At 37.9% G+C, this 24,947-nt stretch overlaps 1 protein-coding gene and 1 non-coding gene across 8 annotated transcripts in view; both read left to right on the forward strand.

Moving 5' to 3' along the window:
* Positions 1–24,947, forward strand: part of CNOT1 (CCR4-NOT transcription complex subunit 1) — a 107,644-nt gene that overhangs the window by 76,145 nt on the left and 6,552 nt on the right. The window contains exons 19-42 of one of the 7 annotated variants that reach the window (XM_078062660.1): positions 227–373; positions 1,521–1,645; positions 2,535–2,821; positions 4,138–4,216; positions 7,105–7,335; positions 7,645–7,785; positions 8,697–8,876; positions 10,383–10,499; positions 10,801–10,911; positions 11,238–11,315; positions 11,495–11,672; positions 12,486–12,616; positions 14,208–14,504; positions 15,201–15,341; positions 15,434–15,538; positions 16,339–16,458; positions 17,591–17,782; positions 18,544–18,686; positions 19,410–19,518; positions 19,623–19,792; positions 20,409–20,661; positions 22,880–23,128; positions 24,096–24,259; positions 24,492–24,609. In XM_078062660.1, the coding sequence (XP_077918786.1) occupies positions 227–373; positions 1,521–1,645; positions 2,535–2,821; positions 4,138–4,216; positions 7,105–7,335; positions 7,645–7,785; positions 8,697–8,876; positions 10,383–10,499; positions 10,801–10,911; positions 11,238–11,315; positions 11,495–11,672; positions 12,486–12,616; positions 14,208–14,504; positions 15,201–15,341; positions 15,434–15,538; positions 16,339–16,458; positions 17,591–17,782; positions 18,544–18,686; positions 19,410–19,518; positions 19,623–19,792; positions 20,409–20,661; positions 22,880–23,128; positions 24,096–24,259; positions 24,492–24,609 (3,866 nt within the window). Of the gene's footprint in view, positions 1–226; positions 374–1,520; positions 1,646–2,534; positions 2,822–4,137; positions 4,217–7,104; positions 7,336–7,644; positions 7,786–8,696; positions 8,877–10,382; positions 10,500–10,800; positions 10,912–11,237; positions 11,316–11,494; positions 11,673–12,485; positions 12,617–14,207; positions 14,505–15,200; positions 15,342–15,414; positions 15,539–16,338; positions 16,459–17,590; positions 17,783–18,543; positions 18,687–19,409; positions 19,519–19,622; positions 19,793–20,408; positions 20,662–22,879; positions 23,129–24,095; positions 24,260–24,491; positions 24,610–24,947 lie in introns of those variants that run through there. The other 6 variants (XM_078062663.1, XM_078062662.1, XM_078062665.1 and 3 more) reach the window with 6 other exon arrangements.
* On the forward strand, positions 9,511–9,648 carry LOC118555880 (small nucleolar RNA SNORA46). The gene has a single exon (XR_004927197.1). It is a non-coding gene; the product is annotated as a small nucleolar RNA SNORA46 (small nucleolar RNA).

Below are 24,947 nucleotides of genomic sequence, written 5' to 3' on the forward strand. Positions count from 1 at the left end.
CCTGAGCCGAAGGCAGGCATTTAACCAACTGAGCCACCCCGGCACCCCACGTTGTCCATTTTTATCTACTTTTATTAGTTTAGATTCTCTATAAAATTAAATAGATATTGTTGTAAGGGAATTGACAAAAACACTGTCTTTTTAAATAAGAACCTATATCTTTGATGTAAGTAAAGTCAAGAATATGAGTAATGATAAGACTTCTGGCTGCCTGCCTTCTTTCTAGTAGGTGGTCTTGGCACAGGCAGCCTGACTGGTATAGGAACTGGGGCTCTTGGACTCCCTGCAGTGAATAACGATCCTTTTGTACAGAGGAAACTGGGCACCTCTGGACTGAACCAGCCTACATTCCAGCAGAGTAAGATGAAACCTTGTAAGTGGTAGTGTTGTCTGTGATTGTGAAGTGTGACTGATGCACATAAAGCTTTTTAGATTTCCGGTTTGTTGCCCTAGAGTTATGTGGACAAAAACATTGACTTAATACATTGTTAGTAGGGCCATATGTTGATGTGCCTCCTAGGTCAGTGGGTATTTATTCACAAACTTGAGTCCTGCAATAAAAAATTGAGTTATCACTTCACCATTGATCTGGATTGTTAGAACAGTATGATGGTTAATAAGAGGTAGCATCTTTTAGGGGCATTACTCTAAAAATAAGAAATATAGTAAAAAGAGACTTTTGGCAGTTTAAATGTATGTATATAAATCTTAGAGTTATCCTAAAAATGTGTTGGTGGTGGTTTTTGTTTTTTGTTTTTGTTTTTTTTTAAACAATTCAGGAGTGGCCATGAGAATTTCAAACTTCTGTTCAGCCTGACAGTTTATAATGCAATTTATTTTAAGGTTAAAGCTTTATGATATATATAGCCTTATATGTAATAAATATCACCATATAACATATCTGATGTAACTTGGACAACAGTTTTTAAAATTTCACCTCGTTAGTAAAGTTAATTCTCAAAGTCAGAAGTCCTCTTTGTAAATACGTAGGTATTGTTTACTTACAAATACCCTTGTTGTTGAGACCAAATATTCATTATACAGGATTTGAAAGTATACCAGTTCACTTGAAAATGTTAGTGTGAAAGGCTTGTCTGAATGTTACGTTTTGTAGCATGCTTTGTGTTTATATCAGTGTGTTATGCACATGCATTGATAATTCTTACATGTTAGATGTCATTTTTATTATAAAATAGTAACGACTTGTTAACATCAAGGGAGGTCGTGTTAAGGATAAGTGCATTGTGAATTTGAATGTAGTGTACTTTGATGGTTTGATAAAGCTTGATGAAGAAAATACTAAGGTAGAACTATACTATACTAAGGCAATTTTGTTAAAATCTTCTTTATGTACCTAAAATACTTGAATATTGATCTTTGGCCACTTAATAATTTCTTCATTTTCTTTATTTTTTCCGTTGAAATCAAAAGGGTATTTTTCTTTTTGGCTCTCTGTGTGTTTAATGGGCGATTGGGGAAAGAGCATAAATGCCCACTGGATGCCTTTCTGTTTCTAACAGCGGACTTGTCTCAGGTGTGGCCAGAGGCAAATCAGCACTTTAGTAAAGAAATAGATGATGAAGCAAACAGCTATTTTCAGAGAATATATAATCACCCACCACATCCAACTATGTCTGTTGATGAGGTAAGTGTCTAAGATGTTCTAATACTTTATGGTTTACATAAATCTTTTTTTTTTTTTTTTTAAAGATTTTATTTATTTATTTGACAGAGACAGAGACAGCGAGAGCAGGAACACAAGCAGGGGGAGTGGGAGAGGGAGAAGCAGGCTTCCCGCTGAGCAGGGAGCCTGATGTGGGACTCGATCCCAGGACTCTGGGATCATGACCTGAGCCGAAGGCAGCCGCTTAACGACTGAGCCACCCAGGCGCCCTGGTTTACATAAATCTTAAATCTCCTTTCAAAGTTTTTAGAAATTCAGCTCAGAGTGTTCTGGTATGTGTATGTATACCCTTTGAAATCTTAACATTCGTCTCAGGCTCATTGTATTGTTAAATATTTTGTTTAACAATTCTTTTTTTAAAGAGTGTATTTTTTTTTAAGTATATCTGTTCTTTTTAGTAATATCTACACCCAATGTGGAGCTTGAATGCACGACCCCAAGATTAAGGGATACAGGGCTCTTCCAACTGAGCCAGCCAGCCTCCCCCCACCTTAAAGATTTTATTTTACTTTTTAAAGTATATTCTTTCTTTTTTTTTTAATTTTAAATTTTTTTTTTTTTTTAAAGATTTTATTTATTTATTTGAGACAGAGAGAATGAGAGAGAGAGCGCACATGAGAGGGGGGGAGGGTCAGAGGGAGAAGCAGGCTCCCTGCCGAGCAGGGAGCCCGATGCGGGACTCGATCTTGGGACTCCAGGATCATGACCTGAGCCGAAGGCAGTCGCTTAACCAACTGAGCCACCCAGGCGCCCTAAAGTATATTCTTTTTAACAATTCTTTGAAGAATATTTAAGGAATGCTTTTCATAATAGTTTCCTTTATGCGTGTTTTGTTTTTGTCTTTTTCTAGGTATTAGAAATGTTACAGAGATTTAAAGATTCTACCATAAAGAGGGAACGAGAAGTCTTTAACTGTATGCTGAGGAACTTGTTTGAAGAGTATCGGTTTTTTCCCCAGTACCCTGATAAAGAGTTACATATAACAGCCTGCCTGTTTGGTGGGATAATTGAGAAAGGACTGGTCACTTACATGGCACTAGGTCTGGCCCTGCGATATGTTCTTGAAGCCTTACGCAAGCCTTTTGGTTCCAAAATGTATTATTTTGGGATTGCTGCACTAGATAGATTTAAAAATAGGTGAGTGAATAGGTTTTCTATGAAGCAGTTACCTCTCTTTTTTAAAGATTTATTTATTTTAGAGAAAGTGGGCGCGCAAGAACAGGAGGGGCAGAGGGAGAGGGAGAGAGAGAATCTCAAGCCGACTGCACACTAAGCACAGAGTCTGACGCGGGGCTTGATCTCACCAGCTCGAGATCATGACCTGAGCCGAAACCAAGAGTCAGATGCTTAACCAACTGTGCCACCCAGGTGCCCCTGAAGCATCTCTTTTTTATATAAGAAGATATTAACTATCATTTATCAACTAGTTCTTGCCATGCCCCATCATTATATGTATCTTAACAACTGTGAAGTAGAAGAGGAAGTGAAAACATTTCATTACAGTTACCAAATAAGTGGTAGAAAAGTATAAACTGAAATATAGTGTTTTTGTTGTTGTTTATTAAAGTATACTTTAGATACAGTGAAAGGCATCATTTTAGATTATAGTTCTTTGAATTTTGGCAAAATTTACACAGTTGTATAACCACCACTATCATACTCAAGATACTGAACATTTCTGTTACTCCCAAGCAGTTCTCTTGTTTCTCTCCCTTTGTAGTTCTTTGACCTTCTTTGACCCCCGGCAATCCTCGATCTGATTTCTCTCCATTTTTTCTACTGTTCATACACAGTATTTATGAGTCTGACTTTTTGCAATTAGCCTGATGCTTTTTTTTTTTTTTTTTAAAGATTTCATTCATTTATTTGGCAGGGAGAGAGAGAGACAGCAAGAGAGGGAACACAAGTAGGGGAAGTGGGAGAGGGAGAAGCATGCGGAATTCCCGCTGAGCAGGGAGCCCAATGCAGGGCTTGATCCCAGATCCTGGGATCATGACCTGAGCTGAAGGCAGATGCTTATCGACTGAGCCACCCAGGCGCCCCTAGCCTGATGCTTTTGAAATTAATCTGTATTACTGTATGTTTCAGTAGTTGTTTCTTTTTATTGCTGAGTAGTTTTCCATTGTATGGATTAACTATGAATTGTTTTTCCATTTACCTGTTAATGAACATTTGAAATTGTTTCCAGATAGCAATTTTAGTGGCTCACTGTAATCAAATTTTAACTGAAATAGGACCTTTAAAAAACAGAAGATACTGTTTTCTGATGTAAAAAGTTTATAGATACTTCTCTCCCCTACTTCTGTGCTCTTTGGCATTCTCTTCAAGTAAGGTGTTTCCTAGGTAGAATGGGGGAAATGGCTTAGACTAGCATTTGGAAGAAAATTTGTTAATTGTGGTGCTTTGTTCTTACATGAGGTGATGTATGAATGAACGAGTGTTTCTGTTGGCAGATTGAAGGACTATCCCCAGTATTGTCAGCACTTGGCTTCTATCAGTCACTTTATGCAATTTCCACATCATTTACAGGAGGTAAGTGTCTTTAATATCTAAAATCTGTCTAGTGGTGAGAGAGCTTATTTTAATTTGATTTTGGATTTGCTGGGACTGGCATTAAGATTTCTTAATGATTGGTGTTATATAGGCATACATACTATTTGTTGCTAATTTGCAGCTTAATAATAGGTCGTGAAAAAAATCGTTCCTGGATTATCTTTTCTAAGCAGTGTTTTTGCTTCATTTAATGAAAGGCTTTTATCAGTTATTTTAGCCTGATAACTGCTGTTGAAGCATAGACATTTTCTGCTGTTACTAAGAATTCTTGCATGGGATGCCTGGGTGGCTCAGTCAGTTAAGCATTGGATTCTTGGTTTCAGCTCACATCATTATCTCAGGATTGAGCTCTGTGCTCATTGTGGAGTCTCCTTTGGATTCTTTTTCCCTCCCCCTCTGCCTCTCGCCACTCATGCGCGCTCTCTCAAATAAGTAAAATCTTAATTTAAAAAAAAAAAAAAAAAGGGCGCCTGGGTGGCTTAGTTGTTAGGCGTCTGCCTTCGGCTCAGGTCATGATTCCAGGGTCCTGGGATCGAGCCCCGCATCGGGCTCCCTGCTCGGCGGGAAGCTTGCTTCTCCCTCTCCCACTCCCCCTGCTTGTGTTTCCTCTCTCACTGTGTCTCTGTCAAATAAATAAAATCTTAAAAAAAAAAAAAAAATTCCTGCCTAATTTGTGAGTTCAAGCTCCATGTTGGGTGTAGATTACTTAAAAAATTGTCTTCTTACCACCTGCTTAGATTCCTTTGATGTACTTGTTAAAAAGGAGGCAGTCCCTGAGGAAATGGACTTAGATATTGTACATTTTCTTAAAGATTTTTTTTTATTTATGAGAGAGAGTGAGCACACATGTGCGTGCGGTCAGGTGAGAAGCAGAAGGAGAGGGACAAGCCGACTCTACACTGAGCATGGAGCCCGATGTGGGGCCCATCCCACGACCCTGAGATCATGACCTGAAACGAAATCAACAGTCAGATGCTCAACCAGCTGAGCCACCTAGGTGCCCCTAGATACTAATAATGTTTTAAGCCATTTTACGTGATTGTTCTTGGAATTTGTAAACTGTTGTTTTCGTGATTGATTTTAGATTAATTGGTTAACATTCATACCTTTGTCTTGCCTTTGGTCCAAATCTGCTTATAGAGAACAAGAAAATTAATCTTTATTTTTCTTTAAGATTTTATTTATTTGACAGAGAGAGAGAGACAGCAAGAGAGGGAACACAAGCAGGGGGAGTGGGAGAGGGAGAAGCAGGCTTCCTGCCGAGCAGGGAGCCCGATGCGGCGCTCGATCCCAGGACCCTGGGATCATGACCTGAGCTGAAGGCAGATGGTTAACGACTGAGCCACCCAAGCGCCCCGAAAATTAATCTTTATTAACTTTATTTTACATAAAGCAGAAAAATGGCTTTATAACATCCTATTTAAACAAATCAGAAAGATCAGAATATGAATCTACTTTTTGATTAGAATTTAGTCCAGTGTTTTCAACTCATCCGGCTGGGTTTGTTTGTAGGAGGGCAGGGTTTTTGTGATGGGTCAACCTATAAGACCTATGGAGGGGAGCCATGGGTGTTAACTCATTCACGTGAGGGGGTTGGGGGAATATGCCAATACTGTAGTACTGTACAGGAATGCAGAGTTTTGTAAGGCTAAGATGAGAAATGTGTTTGGAATTCGGAGTTGGGAATATAGACCTTGGAAGCGTGGAGACCAAGAGAGGTGGCATGGAAATGATCACACAAAACAGTGGTCCCCAGTATCTCCTATAATAAGATAGCTAGAGGGTGAGAGAGAGATTGTATGTATTTCTATACTTAGTCAATTTAAAGTGCTGTTCTTTATTCAGAGATTGTCTTTCCTACTTGAAAATGCCCTTTATTTTTTTGAAGATTGATTTATTTAATTGAAAGCAAGGGGGAGGACCAGAGGAGAGAGAGTCTTAAGCAGACTCCCTGCTGAAAGTGGAGCCCAACACCTGGCTTGATTTCAGGACCATGAGATCATGACCTGAGCCAAAACCAAAAGTCGGATGCTTAGCTGTGCCATCCAGGAGCCTCGAGAATGTCCTTTTTTGAATAAAGTTATATATCTAGATATTAGTTTTTTTGTTGTTGTTTAGAGTGGGGGGGGCAGAGGGAGAGATCATCTTAAGCAGGCTCTTCTCCTAGTGCAGGGCCTGATTTGGGGCTCGATCTCACAACCCTGAGATCATACATGAGCTGAAATCAAGAGTCGGATGCTTAAATGACTGAGCCACCTCGGTTCCACTAAGTAGTGGTTTTTGTTTTGTTCGGGCATGGGCTACTGGAAATAGGATCAGGAACCCTATATCAGTTTTCTAATTTATGTGTGTAAAGGAGGTTGAGTGGTCTGTGAAATGGAAAAGTCTCCCTTCCTGCTTATTTGCCTCTAGCTGGCTTGGCTTTCTACAGTTTTGTAGATAGTTTCTTTGTTTTGTAGTAATAGTTGTATTTTCTAGTCCTTAGGTTTCTCATCAGCATCCAGTAAAAGAGATCAATTTAGTATAGAAATTTAAAAATGTTAAAGTTTACATGTATTAAGGGATTTATGGAAGTATATATATGTAGGCATTGGTGGTGGCTGTTTTGAAAAGTTGTTTTGCTAGACTAGTTCCCTTGTAAATGTTTTAAGACATACTGTTTTACCTTCTAAAGAGCTCATGGTAATTACTTAATGTATATTATATATAGGAATATGGACCAGAATGGGGCAAGGAGTAAGGGATATAGATGAGCCAGAGGAGTGTTTTGTGAGGATTTCTCCCCTCTCAGAGGTGAAGAGGAGTGTAATTCAGAATTTTCAATTTTTGTTAAACCTTTTAATGTTTTTCCCTCTCCCTACCCCTAGTATATTGAATATGGACAACAATCTAGAGATCCTCCTGTGAAAATGCAGGGTTCTATCACAACCCCTGGAAGTATTGCACTGGCTCAGGCCCAGGCTCAGGCCCAGGTTCCAGCAAAAGCTCCCCTTGCTGGTCAGGTTAGCACGATGGTAACCACCTCAACAACCACCACTGTTGCTAAAACGGTTACAGTCACCAGGCCAACAGGAGTCAGCTTTAAGAAAGATGTGCCAGTAAGTAGATCTTTTTTCTTTTCTCGGGTCTGTTATGTTATAATGTCTCCAGTAGTAAGTGTGTATTTTAATTTTATTATAAATAACACATGCCTACTGAAAATATAAAGACCAGCATTTCTCCCTTTGTATCCCCCCTCCCCAGATTTCCCAGAGACAGGCACTATTAATAGTTCAATACATATTCTTGCCAACACAGTGTACAGCCGTATATACCATGTGTATGTTTTTTACTGAAGGAATCAGTATACATTTTTCCCTGGGGCATTTCAATTTATGGGTTTTTTTTTGTTTTTTGTTTTTTTTAAGCCTTCTATTAATACTACAAATATAGACACGTTGCTTGTGGCCACAGATCAAACTGAGAGAATTGTAGAGCCCCCAGAAAATATCCAAGAGAAAATTGCTTTTATCTTCAACAATCTCTCACAGTCGAATATGACCCAAAAGGTAAGCATGATGTAATAGTTTATATGCCATTATGAATGCTGTCCATTTTTATCCCTAATGGGCTGGGGGATTTATATTTGACGTTCTGCACCCTCTGTAATACTTTACGTAAAGGCTGAAGTAATAGAATCGAAACAAAGGGAATGAGGATATATAACTAGTGGCTGTGGTTTTTGTAGACATTAAGTAGCACTAGTTTTGCAGCGAGTTTTATAGGCTTTTGAAGTAAACTTCATGGTCTCATCATGGTGGAAGGTTTCGTTTGTACCTTGTTGCAAGTCATGTCCTTCCAGAGACCATTCAGAGCTTTTATTAGGTGTCTAATAACTGAGGTAGACCTTGTGCAAAGCATAAGAAATGACCATTGCCTTTTAAGATTATATGTAAGGCATTGGAAATGCCTATGTTAGCCAGTAAAATTAGCCTGAACAAATAATTTTTGAGATATTACGCATATACCATCTTTCAAAATCCCACCAGAATTGATTGCGGGGGGGCGGGGAATAAGCCTTTAGTGTCCTTTTGGAAGAGAAGTTTTCTCGAGTTGGAAATTTAGGAAAACATTGTTCTGGTGTTAGGTCTCTTAGTGGCAGGTTGTACATTGGAGAGTTGGGGAAGATGAGGGTAAGGGACTTCATGTTTTATAATTTTAAAGCTGAAAGTGACTATAGATGTTTTAGTCCTAATCACCCAGTTTGAGAGATGACTGACTATACTAACATGGGATTGAATATACTGTATTTCATAGCATGTGTCGGATGTGGGGGGAGATGAAGCATGGTGCTTTAGCATCTAATTTTGCAAGGAGCCACATGCTACATGCTGTAGTAGTAGTCACGGAAAAAAACCCCACAAAACTATATTTTATCATCTTTTAATTGTGTACTTCCTATGTCATATTTGTTGGCTAGGTTGAAGAACTAAAGGAAACTGTGAAGGAAGAATTTATGCCTTGGGTTTCACAATACCTGGTTATGAAGAGAGTCAGTATTGAGCCAAACTTTCACAGCCTCTATTCAAACTTCCTTGACACACTGAAGAACCCTGAATTTAATAAGATGGTTCTGAATGAGACCTACAGAAACATCAAAGTAAAATTTAGTTTTGTATTTCTTTTCATTACTCTTTTGAATTTGGAACTACTTGATTGTACAAGCGGAATTTTTGGGGAGGTGTTGGCTGTTTTTCTATATGTTGTCTATATTAGGTTACCTGTGAAAGTTGCTTTAGCGTTTGTTTCAAATGTGGAGCTACATGTCATGAAGAATTTAGTTATATAGACTGTTTACTTTGAAAGTAACTCTACTATTCTGAATTTTTCATCATTCCGTGCATGGTTTTAAATCTTTCTTTGTTCATGTCTCCCCTTTATATTTGTAATATGTTCTCAGCTCTAGTCCCTCAGGTTCTTTTTAATAGTCTTACAGAAATCAGTTGTATGTATATTTATTGCTAACGGATGTTTAGATTGTTAATAACTTTCGCTGTTACAGAGACACTGAGTCTTTGATGTCTTCTCAAGTTCCACATATCTCTGCACTCTAGCCTTATTTGTGGAATAGCTATTGTGAGGGATTCTCAGAAGTTCAGAGTTTTCCTAATGTGCTAACACTTGTTCCATAAAACTAGGTATTTTATTTCTCAGGAAGAGTAATGTTTCAAGAAAACCAGTATACAGCTGTAATCATTCTTTGATGAATAACTTGGGGCATTGGTTTGGGAACCAGCACTATATTTAAACCTGTGGATGGGAATTTTCCCCATTCTTGGTTACGCTGTAGTGCAAAAGAATTCCTGGCTCTTTCTGTTGCACAGCTGACTTCGTGCCATTCTGCTGTTGCTGAATAGAGTTTAGGAACATATGCACCGTTTTTTATCTGATTGCAGTGGTGATTGGGCTATGAAAGTATGCACATATTCTGGAGCAAAATTTCGAGATTCTTTTAAACAAATTTAAATTACAACTTCATAGCCATAGATTTTAAGGGGTAACATGTTGCAGATGTATGTATGTATGTGCCCCAAAACATACTCAGGCGATGGTTATGTCCCCCTTAGGAAAGTAAGAACTAGAGAATTTATGAAATAGGTATTCTAGACATTTTAAAAGAAGTGTATTAATGAAATAAATAGGTATTCTAGAAAATTTAAAAGCATTTAAGCATTATTATTGTATTTCAGAAAGCTGTTTTAGTTTTCTATAGAGATACATAGTGACCTGGATAATGCTAAAGAGTGCAGTAGATACTGTGATACTGGTTACATTTCTCCATATGCTTATTGTCTTGAAGGACTCGGAAGCATAGCTTTAATCATCATTTGAATTGAATTTTGCTCTTCAAAACTAGATTTGCACTTTGGGTGTGTGCTTCAAACCTCGCTAAAATTTTCAGTTTTCAAATACTTTTCTGTAGGACTACACATGACCCCTTAACCTTATGTAGTTACACTCTGATAATATGGAATAGATCTACTTTGGGGGCATGTTCTCGGAATTGAGGGCTCATTTTTAACGTAGGATAAGGTGGAATTCTCAAACATTGAGAATTTTTTTCTCAAGCTCATTTTCTATCTTTCTAAATCCTATACCATTTCAGGTGCTCCTGACCTCTGATAAAGCTGCAGCAAATTTTTCAGATCGTTCTTTGCTGAAGAATTTGGGACATTGGCTAGGAATGATCACACTAGCTAAAAATAAACCCATCTTACACACTGTGAGTTCCAGGGGTTCATGTAAAACTTAGAATGTTCATACAGCATATTATGTCTAAAAATCTTGACTTTATTTGGGGCTATTTTAATGATGATTGGGTGTTTGTGAGCGTTTGGCCCATGTTTTGAATCTAACTGCATGCTCATGATTGTTTAGCAGGATAAACAAAAGCCAGTAAGGTCTGACTGTCATCCCTTTTTGTAAGGCAAGGGTCATATTATATTGATTCCTAATTTGGGAATGAGTTTTGTGAGGGGTTTGAAGTATATTCCCAGCTTTTAAAAATACTTTTCTTATTCTAGGACTTGGATGTAAAATCTTTGCTGCTAGAGGCTTATGTTAAAGGACAGCAAGAGTTGCTCTACGTAGTGCCCTTCGTTGCCAAAGTCTTAGAATCTAGCATTCGTAGTGTGGTGAGTAGATTATATTATTTTATCGATGGTTAATTTGTAAGAGTTAGTTTGTTTCAGCAAAAGGGCAAGAGATTATATCCTTAGTTCCTATGAACATAGAGCTAGTTCAGTCTTCCTCAGAGACACTCGGGTTTCCAGTGTGAAAGGCTAAGGCAGCATGATTTTAAAGGATGGCTTTGGGTTTTGGTGTTTTCCTAAAATATGATATAGATGGGAAACCCAAGGGTTTTGTTATGGCCACATAGGTGTAAGTGCTTAACTGTTTTAAATAATACAAATTAAAGGATGATTTGGGGGGCTACCTTAACATAATAGTTTTTCTTTAGGTTTTTAGGCCACCCAACCCATGGACGATGGCAATTATGAATGTATTAGCAGAGCTACATCAGGAACATGACTTAAAGGTAAATTTGTTGCTTCTTTATCCTTTAGAACATTCTGTGCCTTCACATTATTAAAATTTACAGGAAAGGTAGAGTATATTTGGGGGAAGCACGGTAACATTTGGGTGAGAGTAGTATATATTGTGACTAAAGCTACATTTTTATTTTTAAAATTCTCTTCAAATATTTGAATTATGCAGTTGAACTTGAAGTTTGAGATTGAGGTCCTCTGTAAGAACCTTGCATTAGACATCAATGAGCTAAAACCTGGAAACCTCCTAAAGGATAAAGATCGCCTAAAGAACTTAGATGAGCAACTCTCTGCTCCAAAGAAAGATGTCAAGCAGCCAGAAGAACTCCCTCCCATCACAACCACAAGTAAGTGTGATAATTAGCCCTCTGCTTACCAGAATGTTTTCTTAAATGGTGCATCTTCATGCATATATAGCAAGTTGTAATTTTCCACATAATGTGCTGAAATTTTGTATACTTTTTGGTGAGCCACCTAAATTATTAAGGAAAAGTTAGTAATATGTAGGCATCGTCTTGGGTATTAGAATTCCTGTGGTATTCTTAATTAAGCATCATTAATCATAGCCCAGCTAAGCCAGGTTATCTTTTACATTGAGGTCTCAGAAGGAACTGCATGGCATGATGGTCTGTGTTATTTCTCAAATCTTGGGCTGGTCAGACTACCAGCTAGACCTGCCCAGGGAGTGAATTATTATACTTGCATTATGTAGATTGGAAGTGTGGGGACTATAGGAGTGTTGAAAAAAACATTGGGGGCGTGTTAGAATAAACCAGCTTTTCATTCTCTCTCAGTCCTCAGGAGCTAAGAATCTCCAAGTGAAACCAGGGAACAGACTAGACTGGAATTAGATACCTGTAATAAAGAGTAATCCAACAAGCTTGGACTTACTAATGTAGCGTGTCCTTACAGTTTATTTATTTGCTCTAGGGCACTGGCACTGACATAGTTTTACATACTTTGTTCACATCTCTATTAAAACAATAGAAATTTTCTTGTTGTATTTTAGGGTGGAAAAAATGTGACCTGTGCCATTCTGAGTCCTCCAAGAGACTAATCTAGTTAATTTAATGAAAGATCACTTTGATACCCTGCTTATGTTATGGTAAAATCAAAAAGTGTGTTTTTTATTAGCTCTTATTTTATCTCTTCACATTTAGCAACTTCTACCACACCAGCTACCAGTACCACTTGCACAGCCACGGTTCCACCACAACCACAGTATAGCTACCACGACATCAACGTCTATTCCCTTGCAGGCCTGGCACCACACATTACCCTAAATCCAACGGTAAGTAAATACTGCTTCATCCCCCAATTCCTACTTTGTGACGAGATAAACTGATCACCTTACGTTTCTTTTTCCCCTTTCTTCTGGATTCTTAGGTTGTAGGCTTTTGTGCAGAGAGCAGGAATTGGGAACTGCTGTGTAGTACAGCTTAGATTTTTTTCTACTCTAAAAAGAGTTATTGTGACTAGACATCATCTATATTTGTTCTTCATACCCAAATATTAATCAGCTGGCAATATAATCACAATCGCCAGGAATTCCTTCCACAGGGCAAAAGATCGTTCATGTGTTCATAGCTTTTTGCTCTTTATTTTCATTATCATGCCACCGTTAGCCTTGCATTACGCCCTTTCTTTAGGCAGATAGTTTGAACTGAGCTGATTCCTGTGTGTGTATGTAGAATCTCCAGGCCAGGGTCTAGAAGTAGGTCTTAATACTTCAGTTATATTTCTGTAGCCTGGTTCTAGGAGGAAGTTTGGTTTGAAGTCATATAAAATTCCTATACTTAAAAGGTAGTATTTTACTCCTGTGTGTTCAGAGTGATGATTATCTTCTTTGATTCTGCTTAACAGTTGTTCAGAATCAGATACTTGGAGTATTCATGGTCTTTGTTGTTTAGAAACTGAAAATGTTCACAAATACAGGAGTAACATTAATACATTGAGCCTCTTTTTATTTAAAGGACATAAAAGGATTTTGAAAGAGATATTTTAACCTGCCGCCCGTCCAGTGTTTTTTTGGTGGGGGTGGGGGCTAGATCTAGAAATTGTGGTTCCCCTTTATAACACTGTCAGTAATCTGAATACTTTTGTGTATCCATCATGAGTATTGTAAAAATTTCTTACAAGGTTGTTAAGTTAGAGAGACCAAGTGAGTATTAGGGCATAGTTGGTATTAGAGATAAAAGATTGGAAATAGTCTTTCAAGTGAACCAAAATGGCTTCAATGTATGGTAGTGTAAATGTTTGCTATTCTGAGGAATTATTTGTAGTAATTTTTTTTTTTTTAAAGAAATCCTTTTCTCTATAAACTTGATTGATTTGCATTTCTCCAACTAAAGAAATCACTTTAAGAGTATTTCAGCCACTTGGGGTGTGTGGGTGGTTCAGTTTGTTAAGCATCTGCTTTCAGCTCAGGTCATGGTCCTGGGGTCCTGGGATTGAGCCTCCGCGTTGGGCTCCCCGCTCAGCAGGGAGTCTGCTTCTCGCTCTGCCTCTGCCCTGGCTCATGTGCTCGCGTGCTCTCTCTCTCTCTCTCTCAAATAAATAAAAAATCTTTAAAAAAAAGAGTACTTAAGCCACAGATTTTAATTTTAACTAAGCAAGCATGTAATGCATCTGATAATAAAAAAATTGCCCATCAGACTTTTAAAAAATTGAAGACCTGTCTGTTATCATGTATCATAAGGAATACTGAATACTGTTCTCTTAGCTTCTATTTCCTGTGTTTTTCATTGGTTAACTTAAAGTAGAAATTGGTAGTTAATGGTTAATATTGAAGCAACTTTCAAAATCTTGGGTGTGATTACTGATGGAAGTTGGGTTGTCTTACTTAAACAAGCTGTTGACTTAACTTGTTTTTTCCCACCTAGATTCCCTTGTTTCAGGCCCATCCACAGTTGAAGCAGTGTGTGCGCCAGGCGATTGAACGGGCTGTCCAGGAGCTGGTCCATCCTGTGGTGGATCGATCAATTAAGATTGCCATGACTACTTGTGAGCAAATAGTCAGGAAGGATTTTGCCCTGGATTCTGAGGAATCTCGAATGCGAATAGCAGCTCATCACATGATGCGTAACTTAACAGCTGGAATGGCTATGATTACCTGCAGGGAACCTTTGCTAATGAGCATATCTACCAACCTGAAAAACAGTTTTGCCTCAGCCCTTCGTGTACGTTGATTATGTTCTTGGTGTAGTACACAGTTCCTTACTGCTTGTCTGAAAGAGGTTCTTTTTCTTTGCACATCACCAAATTGGTTTGATATCTTCCTTTCTCTTAGATTGTAAATTCTGTGAGGTGAAGCATCGTGTTTGCTTTTGTTCACTATTATGTCCTCAACACAGTGTTCGGCAGATAATAGATATCCAAATATTTATTGTTTTAAAGAAATGAAGGATTTAAAAAAATGCCTAAGTTAACAATCTTGGTTTATCATTAAGAATTTAGATTAAAGCACTTAGAATAGGACAGTACAAAACAATGGAAAGTGACTTTGTATGGGCACACACACACACACACACACCCACACACACACAAGCACACACTCTTCAGGTAACTCAGTTATTAATTTTGGGTCTTAACATGTCATGGTTAATAATGACTTTGTTTTAAACTGCTTTACTGTTCCCATATTGTTCACCATTTTCACAATAGCCTGATAAGTAAAATGTTTTGGATGAGTAGTATTTTCATCTTGTATACAGATGAAGATGATTATTAGGCTATTTCATGGTCACAGCTAATGAGTCATAAGTCGAGTCAGAACTTTTAAAATTTGTCTAGGCACTGTATTTCCTATTTTCTTATCTGTCTTGTCCATCCACAGAAAACTTTAAATTGTTTTTTGTCTGTTCCCCTTCCAATAGACTGCATCCCCACAACAAAGGGAAATGATGGATCAGGCAGCTGCTCAGTTAGCTCAGGACAATTGTGAATTAGCTTGCTGTTTTATTCAGAAGACTGCAGTAGAAAAAGCAGGCCCTGAGATGGACAAGAGATTAGCAACTGTAAGTGTTTAGCGTTTGCCGTTTAAGTATTTCTTTTTCTATTTAAGAAAATGCCTCATAACAAGAACCTCAGTGACTTTTTTTATTTGCAGGAATTTGAGCTGAGAAAACATGCTAGGCAAGAAGGGCGCAGGTACTGTGATCCTGTTGTGTTAACATACCAAGCTGAGCGGATGCCAGAGCAAATCAGGCTGAAAGTGAGAATTGGGGACTTTGTTTCTCTCTGCCCCTCTTTTTCTTTCTGTTCTTGTTGCTTAAACTTCACCAAGACTAAGACAATGGGGTTAAATGTTAAATGTTTCTGAGACAGATCCCACCTCAGAAGCATATCATTTGTGAAGGCTACCTGTGGAGAAGGCCTAAAGATAACTTTAGATAGGGGTGCCTGGCTGGCTCAGTTGGTAGAGCGTGCGACTCTTGATCTCAGGGATGGAGTTCAAGCTCCACATGAGGGATTATTTAAAGATAATATTACTTTAAAAGATTATTTAAAGATAAAATCTTATATATATATATGTATATATATATATATTTTAAAGATAACCTTAGATGTATGCATCTCCCAGTTGAAGTGCTACCGTAGTTCATGTCCCTGTTTTTGTGTTTTACAACTTGGTCCTCCCTTCTGGTACTTAAGTTTTTATTGCTATTTACTTATTGGTGAGAAGATGATATGAGAAATCTGATAATTTTTACCAGTTCCATTGGAGAATGGCACTTGGTATGGTCCTATTTGAGGCATTTTCCAGTGGAAAAACTCAAATGAATTTCTAAATGAAGGGGACTCTTGACAGGATTCAGGGAAATGGGAAACACTGGGAATTGTGTGTAAATGCATGCATACTTAATCATGCATGCCACATCAATATGTTGTAGTGACTCCTGTCTCCCTTCTCAGAACCCCTGTGCTTACTCCTATGCAAACTTCGCAGTTTGAAAAAACTTGCCTTCAGTTTTGTAAAGAGGATCCTGTCAAAATAAGTTTTCTTCTTTCCAGGTTGGTGGTGTGGACCCAAAGCAGCTGGCTGTTTACGAAGAGTTTGCACGCAATGTGCCTGGCTTCTTGCCCACAAACGATTTAAGTCAGCCCACAGGATTTTTAGCTCAGCCCATGAAGGTAAATCGTTGGGTTGGATTAAATTGAATGTTTTACATTGTAATTTGAATGTTTTTATCTGTTAATCTGTCACTTGCTTCCTGTGAGCTTAAGTTATAGGGGGAAAACTTACCACAGTTGTTGAGTATAGGTATTCTTTGTATCAGATGAACATGGCATATGGGGGGACTTTTTTTTTTTTTTTTTTTAAACCCATGAGGTTGATTTTCATGTTTTGCCTGACTAGAGGAATTTACATGGTGATCCCCATGGCTTCACCTGTTTTTTGTAAAAACATTTTCTAAGAATTTGAAATAATTATCTATAGAAAAGTTGAAGTTGTAGGAATGGGGAAACATTTTCCCCCTGAACCGTTTGAATATAAGATACTGACCCTGATGACCCAATCACTCTTGAAGACTTTGGTGTGTGTCATCTAAAAAGACATTCTGTAGTACAGCTATTAAAATCAGGAAGTTAACACAGATACGTTAATACCTAATCCTTAGACCTCTTTCAGGTTTTATGAAGTGTCCCAATATCACCTTTTTATAGTAAAAGGACCTATTTCAGAATCATACATTTTAATTAGTTATATTTTTAAAATTTAACCCAGGTTAATCTGGGACAGCACATCACTTTTTCCTCATCTTTCATCACTTTGACACTTCAGATAATAGGCCAGTTATTTTCTAGAATGGCCTGATTTGGGTTTGTCCGGTATGTTCTCAGGAATAGATTCGGATCTGCATCTTTGATAGGTTTAACACAGAAATGATGCTGTGTTGTTGTTATTCTATCAGGCTTTGACACTTGAACTCAGTACTATATTTCTCCATGGTTTGTATTACCTAATTTCCTAGGCTTTATCCTATCCCATTATTTATCTTGCTTGCTTTGATTACTTGATTGTGTTGATGTCTGATGGGTTTTCCTCAGTCAAGTGAAATACCCCTCCCCTTATCCCTGCTTTGCATTGCCCCACCTAATGTTATTAAGATTGAATAGTTCAGGAAGGCTGTGTTTTGATGGAAAAAAAAGAAAAATTCAGGGGAGTAAACATACTAAAAGACTTTAATTGCTGTACAAGCCAATGAAAAATCTTAAAAATTTTTGCTTATCAATTTCTTGGTTGTTTCCTTCTCTAAAACAGCAAGCTTGGGCAACAGATGATGTAGCTCAGATTTATGATAAGTGCATTACAGAATTGGAGCAGCACCTACATGCTATCCCACCAACGTTGGCCATGAATCCTCAAGCTCAGGCTCTTAGAAGTCTTTTGGAGGTTGTAGTATTATCTCGAAACTCTCGGGATGCCATAGCTGCTCTTGGATTGCTCCAGAAGGTTAGTTCTTAAATGTTACTTTTTTTTTTTTTAAAGATTTTATTTATTTATTTGACAGAGAGAGAGCGAGAGCAGGAACACAAGCAGGGGGAGTAGGAGAGGGAGAAGCAGGCTTCCCACAGGGCAGGGAGCCCAGTGCAGGGCTCGATCCAGGACCCTGGTATCATGACCTAAGCTGAAGGCAGACGCTTAATGACTGAGCCACCCAGGCGCCCCTTAAATGTTACTTTTAAGAATAGACTAGGTTTGTAAATGTAGTGATCCGCACAATCATCTCCTTAGGTTATCTTAAGATTTTAAAATTAGATAGAACAAGTTCTTTTTGGTAATAAGCAGGTAATTTTTTTCTCTAGAGTAGAATGTAGTTGTGACAGTTACTGATTGTGAAGTGGGAAAAAATTTTTTCATTAAGATCTTTTGAAAATACTTTAATAAGTTAAACTTTAATAGATAGCACTTCAGATTTGGAGGAATAGGTTGATCCCAAGTACTTGGGTGATGTGGGAGGGTTGGCAGGGAGCATTGATTTTGACTGTGTAGGTCAGTGGGGCCTTTCATGTGAAGAACACAATGAATATAAACTAGGTAGAACTTAGTGTGTGTGTCAGGGTAAGTGAAAAGCATTTTGGTGAGTGCAGACATTGTTAACTGGAGGCTTTAGAAGCTATGTTGTAGTTTTTGTTAAGGTTTGGTTTTTGGCTTTGATAGTTGGGTCATGTATTGTATTTTCCATGTTTGTGAATACTGTTTTTCTTCCATAGGCTGTAGAGGGTTTACTAGATGCCACGAGTGGTGCTGATGCTGACCTCTTGCTACGGTACAGGGAGTGCCACCTTCTGGTCTTAAAAGCTCTTCAGGATGGCCGGGCATATGGGTCTCCATGGTGTAACAAACAGATCACGAGGTCAGTAGCCATCTTAGAAGAGTACTATTTATTGGGCTGTTTTCTAACATACATGCCCTGTTTATGTCCTGAGATTCCCTTTTTCTGGAAGGTAAGTGGGGCATTTGTCCCAATTCTGAGTAGTGAGAATAGTTGATTGCTTGGCCCTTTCCCATTTGGTGCCCATGGTGAATATGGAAAACCAGTACCTTGCTTTGGGGGATAAATTGGTTTTTAAAGGTTTCAATGATTTCATAGCAGTGGTGTTCATATGTAAATATTTCAGTGTCTTAAACGGAATGCTTTGTTTTCTAGGCTTTGAGAGCAAAGCTTGAGTTTTTTTTGTTGTGTGTGTTTTTTTGTGGGGGGGGGGTAAAGATTATTTATTTATTTGACAGACACACACACAGCGAGAGAGGGAACACAAGCAGGGGGAGTGGGAGAGGGAGAAGCAGGCTTCCCGCGGAGCAGGGAGCCCGATGCGGGGCTCGATCCCAGGACCCTGAGATCATGACCTGAGCCAAAGGCAGATGCTTAACAACTGAGCCACCCAGGCGCCCCAAAGCTTGAGTTTTAACACTGGGCTGTCCTACTTCATTATTGGCTGTATTGAATCTTAGATGCTAATTTGCAGTTGGTTCTCAAAGCATCCTTAATTTGGAACAAATTACCATTGAATAAAATGGGTTCTTTATTTTACTTGATACAGCATGGTTAGGCCTTTAAAGAAATACTTTTTTCTAGGTGCCTAATTGAATGTCGGGATGAATATAAATACAATGTGGAAGCAGTGGAGTTGCTCATTCGCAATCATTTGGTTAATATGCAGCAGTATGATCTTCACCTAGCTCAGGTATGGAAGGAATTTTCTTAAACAGGAAAAGGGACTCTGGTTAGTTGGGAAGTGTGTTTGCTGTAAGTGTTGTCTATCTTACATTGTGCTTTCTGTGTTGCCAGTCAATGGAGAATGGTTTAAACTACATGGCTGTGGCATTTGCTATGCAATTGGTAAAAATCCTGTTGGTGGATGAAAGGAGTGTTGCTCATGTTACTGAGGCAGATCTATTCCACACCATTGAAACTCTCATGAGGATTAATGCTCACTCCAGAGGCAATGCTCCAGAAGGGTGAGGATGAAGTGTTTTGGGATCTTTGTATATTCAGTCTATGAAGGAGCTTTAGCAATGAATGCAGATTTACTAACATTACCTGTTAAAACTACTGTACCTACAATATGTGGGAAGCCTTAGTGAGGGCTAGTGTCCCTTGAAGTATGAAAACTTAACTAACTGCCAAGCCTTCTTGCTGTAGGGCAAGCAGTACATACAGAGCTAGACTTGGTGTCAAGAGCCCTAGTTTAAGCCCTGGCTCTGCTGCTTTAAAATGTGATTTTAGGAGTAAGTTGACTTACCTGTTCTTGAATAAAATAGAAACAATATTTCAAAGAATTGTTGAGATTAAGATAAATAACAGACCATGGCACATGGTAGGCACACAGTGAATATTTGTTGACCATGAACATCAGCTCCATTTCAACAGCCACAATTTTGGGGGGTCAAGAAGTGGCTTAACCAAGGTCAGTCATTTGTGTATTATGTGGTTATGAGTAAACAGAGACCAAGGGTAGTTTTGTTTAAATACAGAAATCACTGTTGTGGTTTCTCTTTACAAATTGTCCAGCTATATGTCTGTGAAATCACAACCGTAAGTAGACTGATTTTCATTCTGGATTTATTGTACTAGATTGCCCCAGCTGATGGAAGTAGTGCGATCCAACTATGAAGCAATGATTGATCGTGCTCATGGAGGCCCTAACTTTATGATGCATTCTGGAATCTCTCAAGCCTCAGAGTACGATGATCCTCCAGGCCTGAGGGAGAAGGCAGAGTATCTTCTGAGGGAATGGGTGAATCTCTACCATTCAGCAGCAGCTGGCCGTGACAGTACCAAAGCTTTCTCTGCGTTTGTTGGACAGGTAGAGCTTTTGGAAAGAAAGGTGCTTTTTATTCAACATAAGTAGGGTGTGATGCCTCCGATATTTAAGCTCAGTATTATGTACCTGTGGTTACAGTAAACCTCCATACTCATGTAAACCAAAAATTGTCATCATTACTCTGTTAAATTGATAAAGCCTATTTCTTTTCCTCATCTTTGGACCCTAACCAGTAAATTCAACATTTCATGTCCCCTTTAGTTCTACTTACTCCATTTCAGTTGTCATAGTTACAAAGTACAGTGGATCAGATAATGAATAATGAAATTGCCAGATGTATGTTGTAATTTTACTAGCTTGATAATCAATAGTTGAGGGGATTATGGGCTAATAAATAAATAAAATTCTCATAATAGCTCATGTTTTTAAAAAAAAAAAACTTAAATATTTAAATGGTGGAGCCTTTTATTATATTTTCTAAGTTAAGCAGTTTATTTACCTAAAACTGATTGACATGTTCTTTTGGAAAATAGTTCCCAGTATTTATTTTCATTCGATTTGATCTAAATTGGACTTCAAGTTAAAGTGTTAGGAAACAAGTTCCTAGAATAATTAGGTTTGGAAAGAATATTTGTGAACAGGATGAAAAGACGAAGATGTAGGAAGAGAGCTGTAGTACCATTTAGCATTCTGTTTTTGATCATTACTGTCTGTTTTCAGCCACTGGGAGGGATTCATACCCAGTAGTCACTGTGTCCTAATCATATTACTTAATGGCAAGAATGGTACTTGCGCTGATCTGGCCTTAGAATTCCTTTAGTAGAACTATTGTAATGTTTATTCAGGGAGAGATACTTGTTTATCTGCTTATTTCTGCAGATTGTTGTATTTCTTTAAATCGAGATGAAAGTTTAGGAGTGCTACCAAAGAAAGATTGCAAATTAGATCTATTATCAAATAAATGACGATGTGGAAGAGCTGATTTGAATTTTTGAAGTTAGAAATTGGATTTACTTTTCAAGATGAATGTTAGTTAAATAAATCGTACTACGTAGGTCTGTACCCTAAAAAATTCTAAAATATACCTCATTGCTAAGGCGTTATTGAATATTTATAGTTTGATTTCTGATTTGGATAGAAGAACTTTGAATCAGTTGGTTTTTGTGATCATCAGTATTTCATGGGTATGGATGTGGCACCTGTCTCAGCTCTTCTGTTGGCTTAATTACTCTTGTTTCTTCTCTCTGTTTAAACAAGGATAATTTATATTTTTCTGTTCTCTTTTGCATCCTTTTGAGAATTCTTTCCTCCTTGCGCTCCCTCTTGATCACAGCAGTTTGTCTTCGTTACCTCCCCCTATTAGTTTTTCAGATTTCAATGTACAAAATCCCTCTGCTGACCTTGCCTAGGGTACATTAATATCAGTTCAGTTATTTTATTGCTTATCAAGGGACAGTGAAATTGTTTTAAAGTTTCCAAGATGATGGTTAAGTTTTCATTCCGGGCTTGGTTTCTTTAAGTAAGCACTGACCTCCCTCTCCCTCTGCAGCCTTAACCCTTATTGTACTGCTTCCTCCTTTTGTACTAGCCAAATAACTTATCTGCTCTGCCTCACTTCCAAATCATATGTCATAAAATTTGTACTTTTATCCTTTAAAACAACATTTTATTTTAAACTGAGTATACATTAAAATGAATTTCAGTTTTCATTAAAATAGCCAGATACGATCTGTGGCTATTTTCTTTGATACACACTTATCGTACAAATTATTACTTGATTTTCCTGTTGCAGCTAGTTGGAGTTTCAAAAATTTCGTTATTGGTTGAGTCATTTGGAAGAAATTATCTTAAATTCTGTGGGAAAGTAAAATATGAAATATATGTCATTTAACTTCATACTTGGGAGAAATATGAATTGGCAAGAATGTCTTTATATGATTTTAGTAGGTTCCTGAAAGTTGGTTTATTTGCCTACTTAAATTTCCACATTATTTGGCTGTGGACTGTTGTTCAAAATTGTCATGTTATTATCTCTTTCTCAACTTCCATCTTTTCTATTCTCCATTAAACTTAAAACTGAAGAGTTCTGTCCTCGGTCCTTAATGGAGAAATCATTTTCATGACACCTTTTTAAAAGTAAGAATTAGAAATGTGACAAGGAATAAATGAGAGAATACCTCTTAAGCATGAAAATTTAAAATTTACGTGTATTATCTCACTGTGTTTTTTATTTTTATCTATCTATCTATATATATTTTTGTTGTTGTTGTTCCCTTGGTAGATGCACCAGCAAGGAATCCTGAAGACTGATGACCTCATAACGAGGTTCTTTCGTCTGTGTACTGAAATGTGTGTTGAGATCAGTTACCGTGCTCAGGCAGAGCAGCAGCACAATCCTGCTGCTAATCCCACCATGATCCGAGCCAAGTGCTATCACAACCTGGATGCCTTTGTCCGACTCATTGCACTGCTAGTAAAGCACTCAGGGGAGGCCACCAACACTGTCACAAAGATTAATCTGCTGAACAAGGTCTGAACTTCTTTTTTGCCTTAGTCTTGGTACACTTGAAATCTGCATCAGTGGTTCTCAGGGCCCAACGTGTTCCCCAAAACATTTTGTAAACATCCCTTTTTCTGTCCTGAAATTAAATTCATAGGTAGTATTATAAATAAACATAATCACTAAATTTTAGAAGAGTGTGTTACTTTAACTAAAAGACCCAAGGTGGTGGGGAGAACAGCATATTTCATTGTGTTAGTGCTTGGTAATGACTACATTGGAAGATATTTAGATAAAATAAAATTTTCGCCTGTATACAGAATCACTGTGAATGGGATGGCTAGACAAGTCCACTGATAATAGATTCGCAACTCAGACACCAGGGGTAACATTGCAGTTGTCTTGATTTTCTGAAAAGGAACAAAATATAGTTCTGTTTTGACATATGGAGTGGAGTTCCTGGAAATTTGACTATTAAAACTGCAAAAACAAACTTAGAGTTTGGTCTTGGGTAATTACACACAGGTTATCCTGTCCCTCACTCTTCAGTGGGAAAATCAAGTGGAATGCAGGATGGTTCTTTTGTATGAAACACTTCTGCAGCCTAAGATCGTCCCTGGCCCCTCCATCTGCTAAATGTCAAGAAAAGTATAAACCATTTGCCTCTTGTCAGCTTCACATCAGACCAGAAGAATTAGGTTTTTAGATTGTATTAACATAATAGAATATAATGTACCATGCTCATTTTTAGAGCTTTAGGAAAACCAGTGGGTTTGTGGAGAGTATACAGTTCTGGCCGAAGATTATTGAAATTCAAAGGAAATACAAAATTCTGCAGGCCACATCAAACCAGTGTATGGCCCCTTTGGCTGCCAGCACGTAATTGTGTATTCATGTGGCATATGTGGGGCATAAGAGTACAATAAGAAAGCATGTTTAGTGAGTGGTAAGTGAATTATCTTTATGATTTACAGGCTCTAATCTGTGTACTCTTTAGGTCCTTGGTATAGTAGTGGGAGTTCTCCTCCAAGATCATGATGTTCGGCAAAGTGAATTTCAGCAGCTTCCCTACCATCGGATTTTTATCATGCTGCTCTTGGAACTCAATGCACCTGAGCATGTATTGGAAACCATTAATTTCCAGACACTTACAGCTTTCTGGTGAGTATTAGTGAATTTTTTTTTTTTTTTTTTTTTTTTAAAGAGTATTAGTGAATTTAATAGAGATTTCTCCTTAAGGTTTGCTATTTTAGTGGTAAAATTTGAGAAGTAGTATTCTTGTGGATTTGAGGCATGTTGATTTGAAAAATAGCTTAAATGTTTTCTACTTACATTGATGTGTTTACTATATTTAAGTTGGACCTTGCTTCTGACGAAGGTCTTTTTCTTTCAGCAATACATTCCACATCTTGAGGCCTACCAAAGCTCCTGGCTTTGTGTATGCCTGGCTTGAACTGATCTCTCATCGGATATTTATTGCAAGAATGCTGGCACATACGCCACAGCAGAAGGTGTGGCTGCAGTTTATCTCCTACAGATGAAGACTGTAACTACTTGGAGCTTACTGTTAGCACTCTTAGTCAGTTAGTAATAATCATACTTCTTCCAGGCTTAGTCAAGAATTATTTAATGTGTAGGAAGGTTACAGAGAAGATTTAACCAGTACTTGGCTGCCTCTGCCTAGAAGCCGTTCTTCAGTGACTAGGGTATTGCTCCTCCAAGTCTGTTGTGAGCCATGTGTTAATCTCACTTAAGAACTTTTTTAAAAAAAGTCAAAACCTTGGAGAACCTTTGTATAAAACCAAATGGAGCTCTAGAACCTGCCAGTTTTACTCTAAATGCTAAAGCT

The sequence above is a fragment of the Halichoerus grypus genome, chromosome 15, assembly GCF_964656455.1.
Source record: "Halichoerus grypus chromosome 15, mHalGry1.hap1.1, whole genome shotgun sequence".
NCBI classification, from domain to species: Eukaryota; Metazoa; Chordata; class Mammalia; order Carnivora; family Phocidae; genus Halichoerus; species Halichoerus grypus.